The sequence below is a fragment of the Doryrhamphus excisus genome, linkage group LG12 (assembly GCF_037039965.1).
Source record: "Doryrhamphus excisus strain RoL-2023G ecotype Guam linkage group LG12, RoL_Dexc_Guam_v1.1, whole genome shotgun sequence".
Lineage (NCBI taxonomy): Eukaryota > Metazoa > Chordata > Actinopteri > Syngnathiformes > Syngnathidae > Doryrhamphus > Doryrhamphus excisus.
The window spans coordinates 4,938,434-4,954,508 of NC_136368.1; the positions used below are offsets into that span (position 1 = coordinate 4,938,434).

Below are 16,075 nucleotides of genomic sequence, written 5' to 3' on the forward strand. Positions count from 1 at the left end.
GTATAAGCAACAATAGATGAAAGAAGAAATGTCTTAAAGGGTTTATGAGTCAGGGAAATGAGTGGACAAGAACACCGCCACCATCTACTTGTCACTTTTACGCTCAGGTTTTGTACTGCGCAGTTTTCACATGATTTAGTTTTTGATAAGTATTGATAAGTAAAAATGTATCAGTGTACCTATGGAACTATTCTGCGGAATCAAGTGCCTGAATAAATATTCCACGTGTTGGTGACTTAGTCTCTGTGTAAAATAGATTGCGGTTCTTTTACAGTTGAGACACTACATACAAAAACACTTGTCATTATTGAAAATGATGACTTTTTGGAATTATAGCTTCATTGTTTTTCAAGTGTGCGTGTGAAAAAGGTTAGACAGCAATATCTGAAATTGTCAACTCTGCATTTATCCGGTTATCAGCTTCCACTCATACTGTTTACATGGGTATGATACTGTACCTATGATAACGTGTGCCCCCAGTTCGGACATGTGGCGGGCGACCTCATAGCCGATTCCCCTGTCTCCTCCCGTCACTATGGCAACCTTGCCATCTTGTCTGGGCATCACTGGCAGAGGCAGAAGAGGAGACACAGTTATCAGATAGGACGTCATCAGATAAGGACATCATTTCCAGGAATATTTTAAAGCCACGTGAAAGATGGTTGTGGTGTAAAACAATTTAGACTGAAAATATGACATAAATGTGTAGATGTTTGACTCCTCTTTGTACATTCACACACAGACTAATATAGTTGGGAAACAGTTAGGTACAATGTGATTGTGACCGCTTTTGGTGCCTATTTCCCAAGTATATCAGTGTATGTGTGAATGTATGAACGAGAGGAATGCATTATATATTTATTTTTTTGTAGAAAAGCGCTTTATGAAAGAAGGTACATTGACTTGTATTCATTTACAACCCAGCCTTGACCTATCCAACATGGCGGCGACGTTGACGTATAGCAGCAGTGGACAAACCCACTGGATGCTCCGTCTATGGCTGCTTTATGGGCTAAATCCCGGATCTCCTCCAATCGTAAATCCGCCCTCAACTCTGCTGTCTATTCATTGGCTGGTACATGATTGACATGCAACCAATGGGCGTCTTCCTTTCCGTTTTAAACCGGAGTGTGTAGCGAAAACAGTTATTTTAAACCTTGCATTATGTGATAACACACACTCACAGCACATAACATACGTTCTGATTAAACACATCCGTCATGGCGTTCTATTAAATAATGGTACAAACGCTAAATAGCAAGGTATAAGACTATGTACGCTCAACTGTTAACAGCAAATAGAACCGACCTGGCAACCTGAAACGTCTGCTGAACAGCTGAATCACAAGAACCTTAAAGCCGAGCAGGTAAAGCTTGATAGCTGGCACCAAACGACACCAAATATACGAGAACATTCTAGTCGTGTCCGTTTTGCTTCGATATAGCAGAGTACAGCTTGCTTTTGCGAGCAGAGGAGAAAGAGAAAAGCGTCGCTTCTGGTTGACGTATCGGGACACGTTCCAATATCAGAACGTCGACTACTCGCTTTCGTCCTTGCCACGTATACTTTTCATATAAATAGATTATTTTGTGTCTAATTTGCCAAGATTCTTAAAATAGTGTACTGACACACGTACTGTACTTTAAAAAAAATATGTTTTGTGTTTTTTGTTGTCTCCGTTTTACAAAGGGACATCAAATAGATAATGGACCAGGCTGTACAATATCATAACATTCAGAGATACATTAATGTAAATACATTTCAGAATGTTAAATGTATTTGTGCTATTCGAATGTAAATGTCACAGAACAAAATTGTCTAACCCTTGCAAGGCTCTGGGCTGATTTAAAATATTAATGTCATTCATGCACAAGACTCAGAGATGTCACAATGTGAAAGATGTCTTCAACTTTGCAAGTTCAAATGTTATGTAAGTTAAACAGATAAAGGGAATCTGCAGGTGGGTGCGCAGGTGGATGCAATGGAAGACGGGCATCATTGCGGCATGGCTGCACATTGTGTCATATGAACCTTCTCTAAACATCCATCATATTGTTTCCCTCAGCTCGCTCACAGTATTATTACCAGCTGCCGAAGAGTTTACACACGAAAGAAGCAACAAAGCGACTGCTTTGAGCTGTTATTATCACCCAGCATGCCTTGTGGGCACTATGTAATACCGTTCGAATGTACCTGTATGTGTTTGTTGCTAGTACTTGTTAACAGATGAGCCCTGGCAGAGGTCTGCGCCTGACTGAGTGCCACGGTGTCACCCCAGATTCCCTGTCAGGGTGCCATGGCTATGTTCCCTAGGCGACAGCTCAGAATTAAAATACACCACAATGACAAACAGTGGGACTGGCCCCCGTGGGGAGGCCGTGTGAGATGTCAAGGGTTGTGTATAAAGTTAACTTGGAAATTGTTGGATGTTATCTCAGTTTGTTATTGATTTGTTTTGATAATCAGGTGATTGCATGAAGAATGCTGGTGACAGCAACTCATACAGTGGTTTATGCACATATACCGTAAGTCAGGGGAGTCCAAAGTGCGGCACATGGCCCCTTCTAAAAATACAATTTAACAAGAAAATTTTTAAAATCAACAAAAATAATGGAAAAAAATAACAATTTTAGAGAAAAAAAAGTCAAAATATTAAGAGAAAAAAGTTGTTAACCAATGAGGAAAAGCCATAACTTTCCAATATAATAAGGTCATGCCACAGCATCCTCATATAGGCTGCAGATTGCACTCAGTAAACGCGGACCTACATATCCGGAAGTCCTCGGGAGCGCTTGGGAGTGTGACTAATCACAGTGGAGTGGGCGTACCTATAAATATATTTATAACATAATATAAATATTATAAATATATAATAATTATATATTTATATATATTATTATATTATATTACATATATAAATATTATAAATATATATATATTATATTTATATATATATAAATAGAATTATATAATGATAATATTTATATTATAAATATATTTATATTTATATATTTACAATATTTATAATATATAATATATTTATAATATATTTATATTATATTATTATATTATATTAGTAATATTGTGAGAGAAAAAAAGAACAATATTTTATTGAGTTGTGGACCCCTACAGCACAGCTACACATGAGCTTTCTAGATCTTCCAGATACTGCAGCGTTTCCCTGGACTTCCTGCTTCTGACCCAAAACGGTCCGTTTAATTTACTCCTCTAATTTGCTCCTCTAGGTCCACTGTGATTAGTCACACTCCCAAGCGCTCCCGAGGACTTCCGGATATGTAGGTCCGCGTTTACTGAGTGCAATCTGCAGCCTATATGAGGAAGTTAGGATCGCATCGACTTCAGTAAACTCTGTGTTAGAATTGTAGAACTAACGTCTTAACATCCATGTTGCTTTATAAAGTATCTAATTGCATAATTCATTTTTCAATATGCGGCCCCACTGAATTGTCAGTGTGGTGTCATGAAATGTTACATTTGGACGTTGAGACGGTGCTGGCACAAAAGGAGACAGAATAAGAGCATCATTATCGTCATCAGGAAGTATTTTAAGCAAATGAAGGCAAGCTCGGTATTAACACAAATGTGAATGGACAAGCTACCGCGCAGGCTGGATTGTGATTGGCGTGCCGAGCAAGGAGCTCTACCTGCATCATCACGGCACTCAAACTAGGGCAGCCAAAACTCTTCAACCATTTCTCTTAAGGACAAATGCCGGGGTCATTCAACATACTTTCATTCCTGTCCTCTTTGGAGATGAATTGGTTTGTTTCTCGTCAAAACATGTCACTGACATCGTTCCCAATTACTATTCTACTTCAACAGTCACCACCTCAGCTCCATTTTGGACGAGATGCTCATTTTTGCCTCCACACGTGTTGCTGTTAACACGATCTGAGAGGATGTGTGTGTTCTGTGTGTGTGGCTTTGTTCTCTTGCAGCCTGGGAGGTTGAGGGTCAGCGAGGCAAGCCAGCCTGCTATTGTTTAAAGGAAATTGCATCTCACGCATGACTGTGGGATGATTATTTGGGATGATGGGACATCAGGGAGACAGCTCTCCATACACACACACACACACACACTCACATAGTCCGAGACATACGGGAAATAGGACATGGCAGGAGGGTGTGTGTGATGTAAACAATATGTGAACCGCATCAAAATAGCTGCAACTGTCACCTAGTTTTATATGACAAGCACTAGCTACGTGTCTCATTTTGTAAATCTTGAATGACATTAGCACTACCGGATATGAGACTTTGTGTTAAGAACCAACATCACATCCAAAATGGAGACACTGCATTTGAGCTTGGCCGAGGTCACGCCAACATCCAAACCTCGGTTCCCGTATGATTCAGTTTATGATGAAAAGTGGAAATCCACATAAAAATGCACATTTATTTTGGTCTATTTATTTTCATTTTTGTTGTTCGTGTGACAATGAAAGAATTCCTCCCTCCCCTAAGTGCAAATTTCCCATTCCGCTTTTACACATCTTATGGAAACATTATTTCCCTTTACCCTCTATAATCATGGCTAATTGGTTCCAAACCCAACCATAAATTACTTCCTGTGAAGTAGATTCCTTATTTATAATATTATTTTCATATTTAGGCCATAGATAACCTATTTATAACATTCTAAATACATTTTTAACATCACTAGAACCCTCTAGACATGAAATAACACCTCTATAGTCACCTTCACACTAGTATTATCCAATGTAGTTGACATTAGACCAGGGGTCTCAAACATGCGGCACGCGGGCCAAATGTGGCCCGCAGGACACTAGTTTGAGGCCCCCGCCTTGATATGAAAGTTTAATGTTAGTGCGGCCCGCGCAAGTTTGATATGGATGCTGTATGGTATCATGTACCCAGAAAAAATTATTATGTTTGATTAATGTTCATGTTAAAGGTTAAATAACTGTTAATAGTTATCCTCCCTATCCGTGGGGAAGTGGTAAGTTTTGGGCTATTTAAGTTTAAGGGAAATAACTTGAAGGCTACCGTTTAGGTCGCTAGCTCTCTAGTTTGCGAGTTAGCATGTGTCTCAAGACCCTGCAGTTGCGCAATATGTTGTAAATAAAAAGAGTATAAATGTGACTATAGTCGTGTTTTGTCAAGTCTACAGGGTTCTAATAATGCTTTGTTAATTTTAATCTGAAAAAATAATTTGTCTACCCACCAACTATATGTGCTTTCTTGTGTTTACACATAGAGACAAACAACCATTCACACTCACATTCATACCTATGGACAATTTGGAGTCGCCAATTAACTTAGCATGTTTTTGGAATGTGGGAGGAAACCGGAGAAAACCCACGCAGGCACGGGGAGAACATGCAAACTTCACACAGAAACGGCCGAGGGTGGAACCAAACTCGGGTCTCCCAGCTGCGTGGCCTGCGCGCTACCCACCCATGCAGACCATGTACATTATGTCATGTTTTTAATCCTTATTTGACAACAAAACATGAAGTTATGATTTTTTTTGTGTGTTTTTTCATTTGGTGTAGTGGTGCAACTTAAAACTCACACAGGCTATTGAAAATTGACTTGGTTCGAAGGCTCCATGTAAACCCATCCATCCATCCATCCATCCATCCATCCATCCATCCATCCACCCATCCATCCACCCATCGGTTTCATCACAGATTAACTGCCAATGCAAATTAGGTGAAGAAAGAATTTGTGCATCAACCGTTTTGATTTCCTCTCGCATTGTTCCTCACAGAGACAACAGGCGGACTCTCTGGGATGGACTCGCAGCTCAGCATCTCAGCTGCCAAAGCTGCAGGCGAGTCCGGACGCTAATGAGACAGCACATGAGCACACAGACACCTCCACAGGCAACGCAACATTTTACAAAGAGGAACAGAGTGCCTGTGTCTTTAAATGCAACAGGTGGTATGACAGTACAGTGCTGCGGGGGGGGTGTTTGTCAGGTGGTAAATCAGTCGGAGCAGTGTTGCTGGAGGAAGAATGGTATGCTGGTGTTTTCGAGAGACCGTACGGAACTGTTTATCCCAGCGAGTACAGTATATGCTGTTACCAGAGATTGGATACTGTCAGGTGAAGGTTTCTGACACTATGCTGTATGAAAGCCCAACTCATTGCCAGTAAACTGTAGGCACTGCAGTCTTGACAGTAATAATATTAGGGATGGGTTTTTTTTGTTTTTTTACAAACCTACGGCACGTTAAGCCAGGGGTGTCTGAAGTTTTTACACCGAGGGCCACATGGTGAAATATGAAAGAATGCATTTTGAATGATTTTGAATAGATTTTCTCTCTGTAATTATAACTTTCCTCCCATCAAATTTTGACTTCATTCCCACTATATGTTTACTTTTACTTTATTTTTTACTAATTTTCTAGAAATTACAACTTGTTTTTCATAATATTACGCCTTATAAAACACATGTTCATGTATTTTGACATTATTTTAATGAAATAACAGCTGTTGTTTTATTTTTACTTATTGTAAAATATAGCTTTATTCCCATATTTTAACTTTATTCTCCTATAATAACTTTTTTGAAACCTTATTTTTTTTAAATGACAACTTTATTTGATGTTTTATTTCATATGACTTAAATGTATATATATATATAATATTATATATAATATTATATATATAATATTTAATACATTTTTAGCTAATATTTTTACTTCATTCTCATAAAATTAAATTAATAAAATGAAATTTTCCCCAATTTTCAAAATGTTCTATTTCAACTTTATTCTTGTCAATTTTATTCTTTTTATTATTCCTATAATATGTTGACTTTAATTTCATAACTTTATTCTGCAACCTAATTTTCCAAAAATTCTAACATTATTATTATATAACTTTATTTATATTTGTTTGTTTCTCATAGTAGCGCCCAGACCTCACAGCTAGGAAACCAGGGTTCAATTCCACCCTCGGCCATCTCTGTGTGGAGTTTGCATGTTCTCCCCGTGCATGCGTGGGTTTTCTCCGGGTACTCCGGTTTCCTCCCACATTCCAAAAACATGCTAGGTTAATTGGCGAATCCAAATTGTCCATAGGTATGAATGTGAGTGTGAATGGTTGTTTGTCTATATGTGCCCTGTGATTGGCTGGCCACCAGTCCAGGGTGTACCCCGCCTCTCGCTCGAAGACAGTTAGGTTAAGCTCCAGCACCCCCGCGACCCTCGTGAGGATAAGCGGTAGAAAATGAATGTTTCTCATAAAATTCTAAGCAATAACATCTTTTTTTAATATTTAGACCTTATGCTACTTAAATGACTCATATGTCCACATATTACGTTATCCTTGTAAAATGATGATGATGACTTCTATTCATCTGGACTAAATCTGTGAGTGTGTGTGTGTGCACGCGCACCCTTGTATGCATTCATCAAATAAATCTCAGCACAGTTTTTTCACATGAGGGAGTGGAATATGTTTCATTAGTCAAAGTAGAATAAGGAACAGTGGGAGGGACAGTTGCTGGCACCAATTAAGTCTGTCATTAACTGACACACACACACACACAAACACACACACCAGGGTGCTACTGGTTCTTTTTCAAACCTGTTGTTATAGCGCCATAACACTGACAAGTCTTTCCTTTCTTCGCTTCTTTTTTTTTTCAAGGCTGCATGAACACACAAAGCCTTCGAGGTGCCGTGTGTACGCTCTGATTCCTTGGCATCCGGCCCTTCACCGCCCCCTCCGTTTAACCTGGTCATCCAGTCACACAAACACGCACAGGAGACAAACGTGGTGTTTCGGGGTGTGTGTGTGTTTGTGTGACTCAAAGGAAATGAAAACAAGATGCCAGGCATATGACTATAACGCTCACCGCATATGATTCATGGAACGATGGTGAGTATAGATGGACATTTGACGCCATGTGCTTTGATGGTTCATTGTTTCATATTGTAAGATATGAATACATCATGTCAATATTCATCCATTCATTAAATTTCTACCACTTATCCTCATGAGGGTCGCAGGGGTGCTGGAGCCTATCCCAGCTCTCTTCGGGCGAGAGGCGGGGTACACCCTGGACTGGTCGCTAGCCAATCAAAGGGCACATATAGACAAACAACCATTCACACTCATATTCATACCTATGGACAATTTGGAGTCGCCAATTAACCTAGCATGTTTTTGTAATGTGGTTGAAAACCGGAGTAATATTCATCCATCCATACGGTATTCCACTGTACTACGAAGATTACGGCCCGATGAATCCAGCAGCACCATATCTGCAAAAAGCCAACCACAAAACTAGGTCCCCTGATCGCCTAGAAATTGTGTCCATTCCTGGTGGATTCCAATTATCACTGCAGGAAACGAATACAACTTACTGCCGGCAATGAGAACCAAACTCTGGCATCGATCATTCGATCATTGATCAATCTATTTTTTAATGATTTTGTTTAATGTCTTATGTCAAACTTCTGAAACGCTGATGTCATTTTAAAAAAAGTTGTACTTCTCAAATGAGGCTGGGAAAGCCTCTGAAATCACATTAAGAGAACCTCCAGGTTAATAAGGCAGGAAATACATTTGCATAGAAGATGATTAAGATGTCTTACTATAATTAAGGCAGCTTACGGTTTTCCCACAGGAAGACACCGCCGATGATATAATGAAACATTCTGCATCACGTCTGTCTTAAGGGGAAGCTGTGCACATTGACAGGTGTGTGTTTCCTTCTGTAGATTCAAGTGTGGAATTGCTTGTGTTTATCAATATGGATTAAACTGGCTACCTGGCCGGGGAGGGGGGGGGGGGGTGGCGGATGCGATGTACATCCGAAGTGGTGTTTCCCGCTCTGTAAGCTCTGAAAGGCTAATAATGTTAGCAATTTGGCCTAAAGGGATTCCATCATGCCGAGTGTATCGCATGTTCGTCCATTGGGAAGCACACACTGGGGAATGCACACTTAAGGAAGTAAGAAGGAAAGAAACTATTTGCTGGGGGGAAAGCTTCCAAGTGTCTCTGTGTGTGTGTGTGTGTGTGTTGGACCTCGAACACAGCAGCCATGTCACCTCAGCTCCAGTGGCATCAAGCTAAACTGACATAAAGCTCCCCAAGCGGCCCTATCAGAGACGGACTTTACATAACGGCTGAGTCACTCTCAATCTATTTTTATGGCTTTGAGGTGTGCGTGCTTCGGGACAACGATCTTCCTGAGAGCCAATTTGAGTCGAGGATGTATTTGTGACGTCGGGACATCTGAGAAGGCTTCTGTCAGGTTCATTCACGTTGGCGTTGTGGGGACTGACCCACTTTTGTTACGCACAGAAATGTGAAGGTGAGTTTTGAATGTCATTTGTCAGTTCGTTTGTTAGCAGGGTTACACACAAACTACACAACAAAACCGTGTGTGTAGAGGCAGAAGTGCAGATTGTGGTTGGACTCGGTTCATGGGATTGAAGTTGTTTGGTAGGGGCATGTTCAATTATATGAGTGCAAAGAGGTTTAATAATTCTTAATTTAATTTATAACTTCATATAATAGTTTAAAAATGTTTAAAGGTCTATTGGAATTCATGTTTTTATAAGATTTTGTATACATTGTTAAAATGTGTACTTCCCCTTTAAGAGTGCATAGAGCAGATATACTTCCTGGTTCACATTTAGCCGTCAGTTAGCGCTTGAGTTAGAAGGCATACGGTTTTCTTAGCTCTTTTGTCTATTTTCAGTTAGTTGAAAACTAGCCAGCTATTTTGTTTGTATTCTTGGACACGGCCTGTGGAGTTCAACTTATGGCAATAGACTGATGTGTAAACCAAAGCTAAATGCTCTCAAGCTAATCAAACTGACGGCTAAATGTGAACCAGGAAGTATATCTGCTCTATGGACTCTTAAAGGGGAAGTACACTTTTTAACAATGTATACAAAATCTTATAAAAACATGAATTCCAATAGACCTTTAAACATTTTTAACTATTATATGAAGTTATACTCATACCAGCATGCGTCTACTCAGCCTCAGAGGAAGAATAACATACCGTAAAACGGGGTTATAAGGGACGGTAGGATAATAAGGGACAATTTTCGGGAAAATGTTTTTTGAACGATTTGTTCAAGAATATATGCTTCTTTGAAAGAAAAACAACACAAAGCAGCTTCCTGTTTAACATGAAAAGGCAGAATTACATTTAAAACATTTTCCCAAAAATTGTCCCTTATTACCTCGTCGTCCCTTATAACCCTGTTTTACGGTACTGTAGTTATGTAGGGGGAAATGAACATTGTAAAAAGCCGTTCTGGACACTCTTTCAGTCCCGACCAATCAACTGTCGAGCCATTAATAAAATGACTCAATGCTATATGGAATACTATATGGATTCTGTGCATTGTTTCAAGGAGATCCAGACAGATCTTCCAGACTAGCCTGAGACAATATTGTAAGAAAATATAAAGCTCTTTCAGTTAATTAATCAACTTAATTTTATATTAAAGCTTCACTTGATCACGATTTTCAAAAATATGTATGTTTTTTTGCTCAAATTAAGCATAAAAATGGCTAAATGAGCTAAAATACAAACATAAGGCATTCAGAAGACACATTGAACAGCATTGAAGTGCAGTATTCTAGAGTGATCACTAGGTGTCAGTAGTGTCACATTGACGAGAAAATGGGCACTGTAGGAAGTACTGTACAGAAAAGAGAAGTAAAGAAAATAACAACAAAAAACTGTCCCTATGCTAACATGTATGACTCTATTATGTGTTATTTATGTTTCAAATGTTCTATTTTCTTTTTTATATTTAATATATTGGGTAATACACATGTAAAGGTGACTATAGGGGTGTTATTTATGTCTACATAGGTCTCTAATATAGTTAAAATGTGCATTTAAAAGGTGGTAAACAGGTTTTCTATAATTACAAATATACTACAAATAACAAAATATACACTGTAGTGGGGTGTGGGGTTCATTCCACAGTATCGAGACGCTGTATTGTCTTTACCGTGAGCCAAGTATCTTCAACTCATGAGGTACCCTGAGATTCCCAGCCGTACTTGTTAGTATCCTATGTGTATGATCGTGGCCAGAATAGCAACATCCTCCTGCTTCAATAATTCACTGTCATGCTTACATATTTTATGACTTTGATCTTGATTGAAGATGCATCTATCCGGGTGTATCAATGTTGGATATTCAGGGGAGTGGGAGTGAAGTTTTAGGAGGTATTGTGTTTTGTATATTGTGTATATAAATAAAAGTTTTAACACAGATTCATACATGTAATTGTGTTAGTGGAAAAGATAACACACATACAAGCATTAGATTGTTTTTTTAACCACAGCACACACACGCACCTGTCTCACATTGAGCCTTTCCTGCTCTACTTTTTTTTTTTTCATCTGTCATTCTGGAGCATGTCAGTGTTAAACTCCCTCCCACACTGATGCACACACACACACACACACACACACACAGGCTTACTGTTTGTTCCACAACAAACACGGACACAGGCGTTCAGACTTTTGCTTTCTTTTTTCCACCTTAATGCACCACGGTTAAGCAGAGCAACACAGACAATACGATATCAGCAGACAATGGCATGAAAATAAGCCAATAAGATGTTAAATGTCCCAGTCAGCCTGTGCCTTATTAGCGCTGACTGTAAGCATTTTCTGCTTATTTTATGTCAGCTGTTTAAGTGGCATTCATTTGAGGGAATAGCTTTTGCGTATTTGATATTGGTATGGGATGGTATCAGTAATGATGTGCTGGACAATATTAGTACATCGTCAGAAAGTCAATATCTAGTATACGTATATCTGTTAGGGCTCACTGTGTTTATTTGCATCCCAGTGGGTTCCATGAGTTGAACATGAAGTCACTATGATGCGTTTGATGGCTTCAGTAACTGGACAATATCGGATATTGGTAAGAAATCCAATACAGTAAAGTCTTTTTTATTGCAGTTAATTGGTTCCAGACCCACCCATGATAAGTGAATTTCTGCTAAGCACGATTCAATATTAATAAATAGTTTATTGTATTAGAGTATAGAAAATCTGTTTATGTCTGTTTAATCTGTTCTAAATGCACGTTTTACACATTATTCCCTGTAGATGGGAAATAACACCCCTATAGTCACTTTTATTGGGCCTTATGATTTCCGCGGAATCATGGCACTTGCTATTAAAAACTTAATCTATTTTTAAATGGTGAATCTCACGTACAGTGACATGTGAATGAAATGACTCGCATGACACGTATGAGTAAAAACTTTCACATGTATATCACTTGGCTGGACTGTGACACGTGATAATTGTGCTATCACGCAGGTTCCATTGAAAATGAATGGGGTTGAGGCGATGAACGTCGCCCAATGAACGTAAAGTGTTGGCTGGTTGTCCGTCTGGCTGTCGGAGTATGTGGGAACAGAAGAAGAAAAGAAAAACATGAGTGAGATGTTTTCTTTTGGAATGAGAAAGGGCTATGCAGTTTTCTGAGTGTAGACTAGATGAGCGGCTTAACCACGGATTGAGAAACATTGAGGGAACCAACCATGTATCCGCCATGCAAGGTTCAAAAAGCGTAACAAAAACTTTCCACTGCAGCCAAGGAGCAACCAACAGATGCTCAAAGCCAAACCAAAACAACATTCCTGCAAAGTTTTCATCATCTTTTGGGAACCAAAAATGGCTACCTGGGATTTGCTGCAAGGGCATGCTTTCATGTTGATGGCTGGACTTGACAACCGAATAGAACAAGCGTTACGCCAACTTTGCCTGAGTGATGCCGGTGGTTGTTTTCCTGTGTTAAGATTTTTTTTTAACTCGGACAAATATAAACAAAAATGAAAGCTACATTGTGAAGTACTCCTTGCTGACCTTTAGAAGCCACTCATATGCAAAATACAGAATACACAGAATGAAAATTGCTTGATGTGGAACCAAATGTCACAAACAGTCCACCTATTGGAATACACTGGAATGTAATGGCGCGAGCCAAGTTGAACAAATGATGCTAGGAGTCCACTGGGCCGGCACCAGTTGGTGCCAGTTCGCACCAATGCAATTTTACTGCGGTACCTAGTGTCACCAATAAGGTGCCTAATGGCGTGCAGTGGCTCAAACTGCCTCCCGACTGGCTCGTGGTGGCCCGAAGTTGCGGCAAAAATTGAGTTTGGCGGCAAGAAAATTGCTTGATGTGGAACCAAATGTCACAAACAGTCCGCCTATTGGAATCCACTGGAATGTAATGGTGCGAGCCAAGTTGAACCAATGATGCTAGGAGTCCACTGGGCTGGCGCAAGTTGGTGCCAGTTCGCACCAATGCATTTTGCTGTGGCGCCTTGTGTCACCAGTAAGGTGCCTAATGGCGTGCAGTGGCTCAAACTGCCTCCCGACTGGCTTGTGGTGGCCCGTAATGGCGGCAAAAATTGAGTTTGGCGGCAAGAAAATTGCTTGAAGTGGAACCAAATGTCACAAACAGTCCGCCTATTGGAATCCACTGGAATGTAATGGTGCGAGCCAAGTTGCACCAATGATGCTAGGAGTCCACTGGGCCGGCGCCAGTTGGTGCCAGTTCGCACCAATGCAATTTTACTGTGGTGCCTAGTGTCACCAATAAGGTGCCTAATGGCGTGCAGTGGCTCAAACTGCCTCCCGACTGGCTCATGGTGGCCCGAAGTTGCGGCAAAAATTGAGTTTGGCGGCAAGAAAATTGCTTGATGTGGAACCAAATGTCACAAACAGTCCGCCTATTGGAAGCCACTGGAATGTAATGGCGAGAGCCAAGTTGCACCAATGATGCTAGGAGTCCACTGGGCCGACACCAGTTGGTGCCAGTTTGCACCAATGCAATTTGCTGTGGCGCCTAGTGTCACCAATAAGGTGCCTAATGGCGTGCAGTGGCTCAAACTGCCTCCCGACTGGCTCGTGGTGGCCTGTAATGGTGGCAAATTTCAAAATTTCGGCGTGTCACTTGCATCAAGCAACTGGCGAGAAGTGTCCACCAAGTGGAACCAACAGTCACAAATTATCTGCCTATTGGAATCCACTGGAATGTAATGGCGCGAGCCAAGTTGGCTGGCACCAACTGGAGCTGGCGCAGTGGACTCTTAGCATCACAGAGGTCGTTTGTGTGTATGGAAAATTGGTGCTAACATTGAGCTGGAGCAGGGACTGGAATGGACTGGAAATTTTAAATGGAGACCCGATATACAGTAGACCAGAATCAGAACACGAGTACCTGTGAGCGTTTCCTGTTCTATGCAAGCTCGCCACGATGTACTAACAAACGTTGTTGGTCTTCTATGACAGCGGCTTTTGAATGGTAATACAGAGCATTGTCGCCACCTTAAGGGGAATTATTGGACGACACCGAGGCAAAAACCACAGACCCACTGAAAACTGGTTTACATTATGGCTGCAACAAAGTCGATCAATTTGAAGCTTATCGTTTCAATTAATCGAGTACTCTGTTAGAGGTTTGGTCCACACCATATGACAAAATGGCAATCACTGTTTTCCAAAGCTGATGTGTGTGAATATCCTGCTTTGTCTAAAACACAAAAATAATTGTTTTTTAATGAATAACTTCAAGAAATTTTAATCACATCTGAGTGTATTTAGGTTTCAAAATCAAAGACCGATTAATGGAATACCAAAATAGTTAATTGGATCATCGATAAACAGATGAATTGCTGCATTTCTTATCTACATATTACGTGTGAGTAGAAAGGTGCTACAGGTTGGTTCGACTCCACTCACGGCCACTGACAGCCATCATTGTATATGCAGAAGAACCCCAGCCACCTTTCACTAACCAGTTATGGATTTTTCATGAGACCCTTCTCATGGAAATATTCTTACAGCGCTTTCTTTGGGAGCTGTGTGACTGTTTATTTATTGCCTCCAGGCTGTTGGGGTGGTGGTGGTGTGGGGGGGTGGGGGGGGGGTATAGTGACGTACAGACGCAGACAGGTGTCGGCTTCCATCCCTTTGCCATCTTTACCTCCACATATATCCTACAGGAACACAAGCAGATGCGATGTGCACATGAAGCGGCAGTTTTGTACAGCATTGTGCACCCTCCTTGCGGCGTGTCCTTGACGTGTCCTTTGCATCCATCACTTTGGAACACATGTGCTAAATATCCCCCTGTTTGGAAAGGATGCCAGGATGCCAACTATATATATATATTTTTTTACCCTCACAATGTCAAGTGAAGCTTTATGGGTCATGTGACAGCACGCCAACGTGCCTGTCATACTGACAAGTCCTTCATGAAGTGCGGACCGTAAAGAGAACGTCTTTAAGATTGAAGAAGTGAAATAAAAGCTTATTGGAATATTCATGATATGGAGTTGGGTTTCTTTTAAGCAGGGTGGGGTGGGGGGGGGGGGGGCAAATAGAGATAATCCTGTTAGGTGGAATGTGAAATGCCAATGTGGAAATATCCTCTGAGAGGAAGATGAACTGGGCATGAACTAATGCTGCATCCAAAAGAAGCATGGGGCGGGGGGGGGGGCAATATTGACAAAAGGAGGTAAATAAACATCGCTGCTTCTTGACCTTAAGGGACTTGCGTGACTCCTTCTACCGCAATGTCAGCCTCGGTCATTGCACGACCTGAGCGCGCGTTGCCGTGCACGGTGATGACACCTTCTACGCGCACTGTTGACACCGTATCCTCGTGTTGATTTGCAGGTGATGTGCGCTTAAGTTGGCCAAAGGGTCATTTGGGGTGGTTTACGCACGGCACGGGAGCGCGCCAAACACACTTGACACATCAACTACAAGCATGCAAACACAATTAGATGAAAAAAGAACACTCACAGGGTGACCCCGGGATTCTCCATATGTGATAGTCCCTTTCTTTGCTTAAAAAATGAATAAATGAATCCTCATATGCCGTGATCGCAGTCCACGTCCCTGCAAATGTACCACAGGATCACATAGAGGATGAGGAGTATGGCGAAGATGAAGAGTGCGACTAGGATGGCCTTGGTCACCGGAGAGATGAGCGACTGCATGTCAGGAGCAGAAAAGCCGGGCAGGAGCGGCGTGGCTCTCCGCGTCCCTCCGTCCGTCCTTCCTC

General features: G+C 40.9%; 1 protein-coding gene across 1 annotated transcript in view; it reads right to left on the minus strand.

The window, feature by feature from the left end:
* Positions 1-1,512, minus strand: part of LOC131135892 (polyprenol dehydrogenase-like) — a 77,668-nt gene extending 76,156 nt beyond the window's left edge. The window contains exons 1-2 of the mRNA XM_078795382.1: positions 1,309-1,512; positions 459-566 (exon numbers count right to left, since the gene is read on the minus strand). Coding sequence (XP_078651508.1) covers positions 459-566; positions 1,309-1,414 — 214 coding nt within the window. The 5' untranslated portion in view covers positions 1,415-1,512. The remainder of the gene's footprint in view (positions 1-458; positions 567-1,308) is intronic.
* Positions 1,513-16,075: the final 14,563 nt, after the last annotated feature.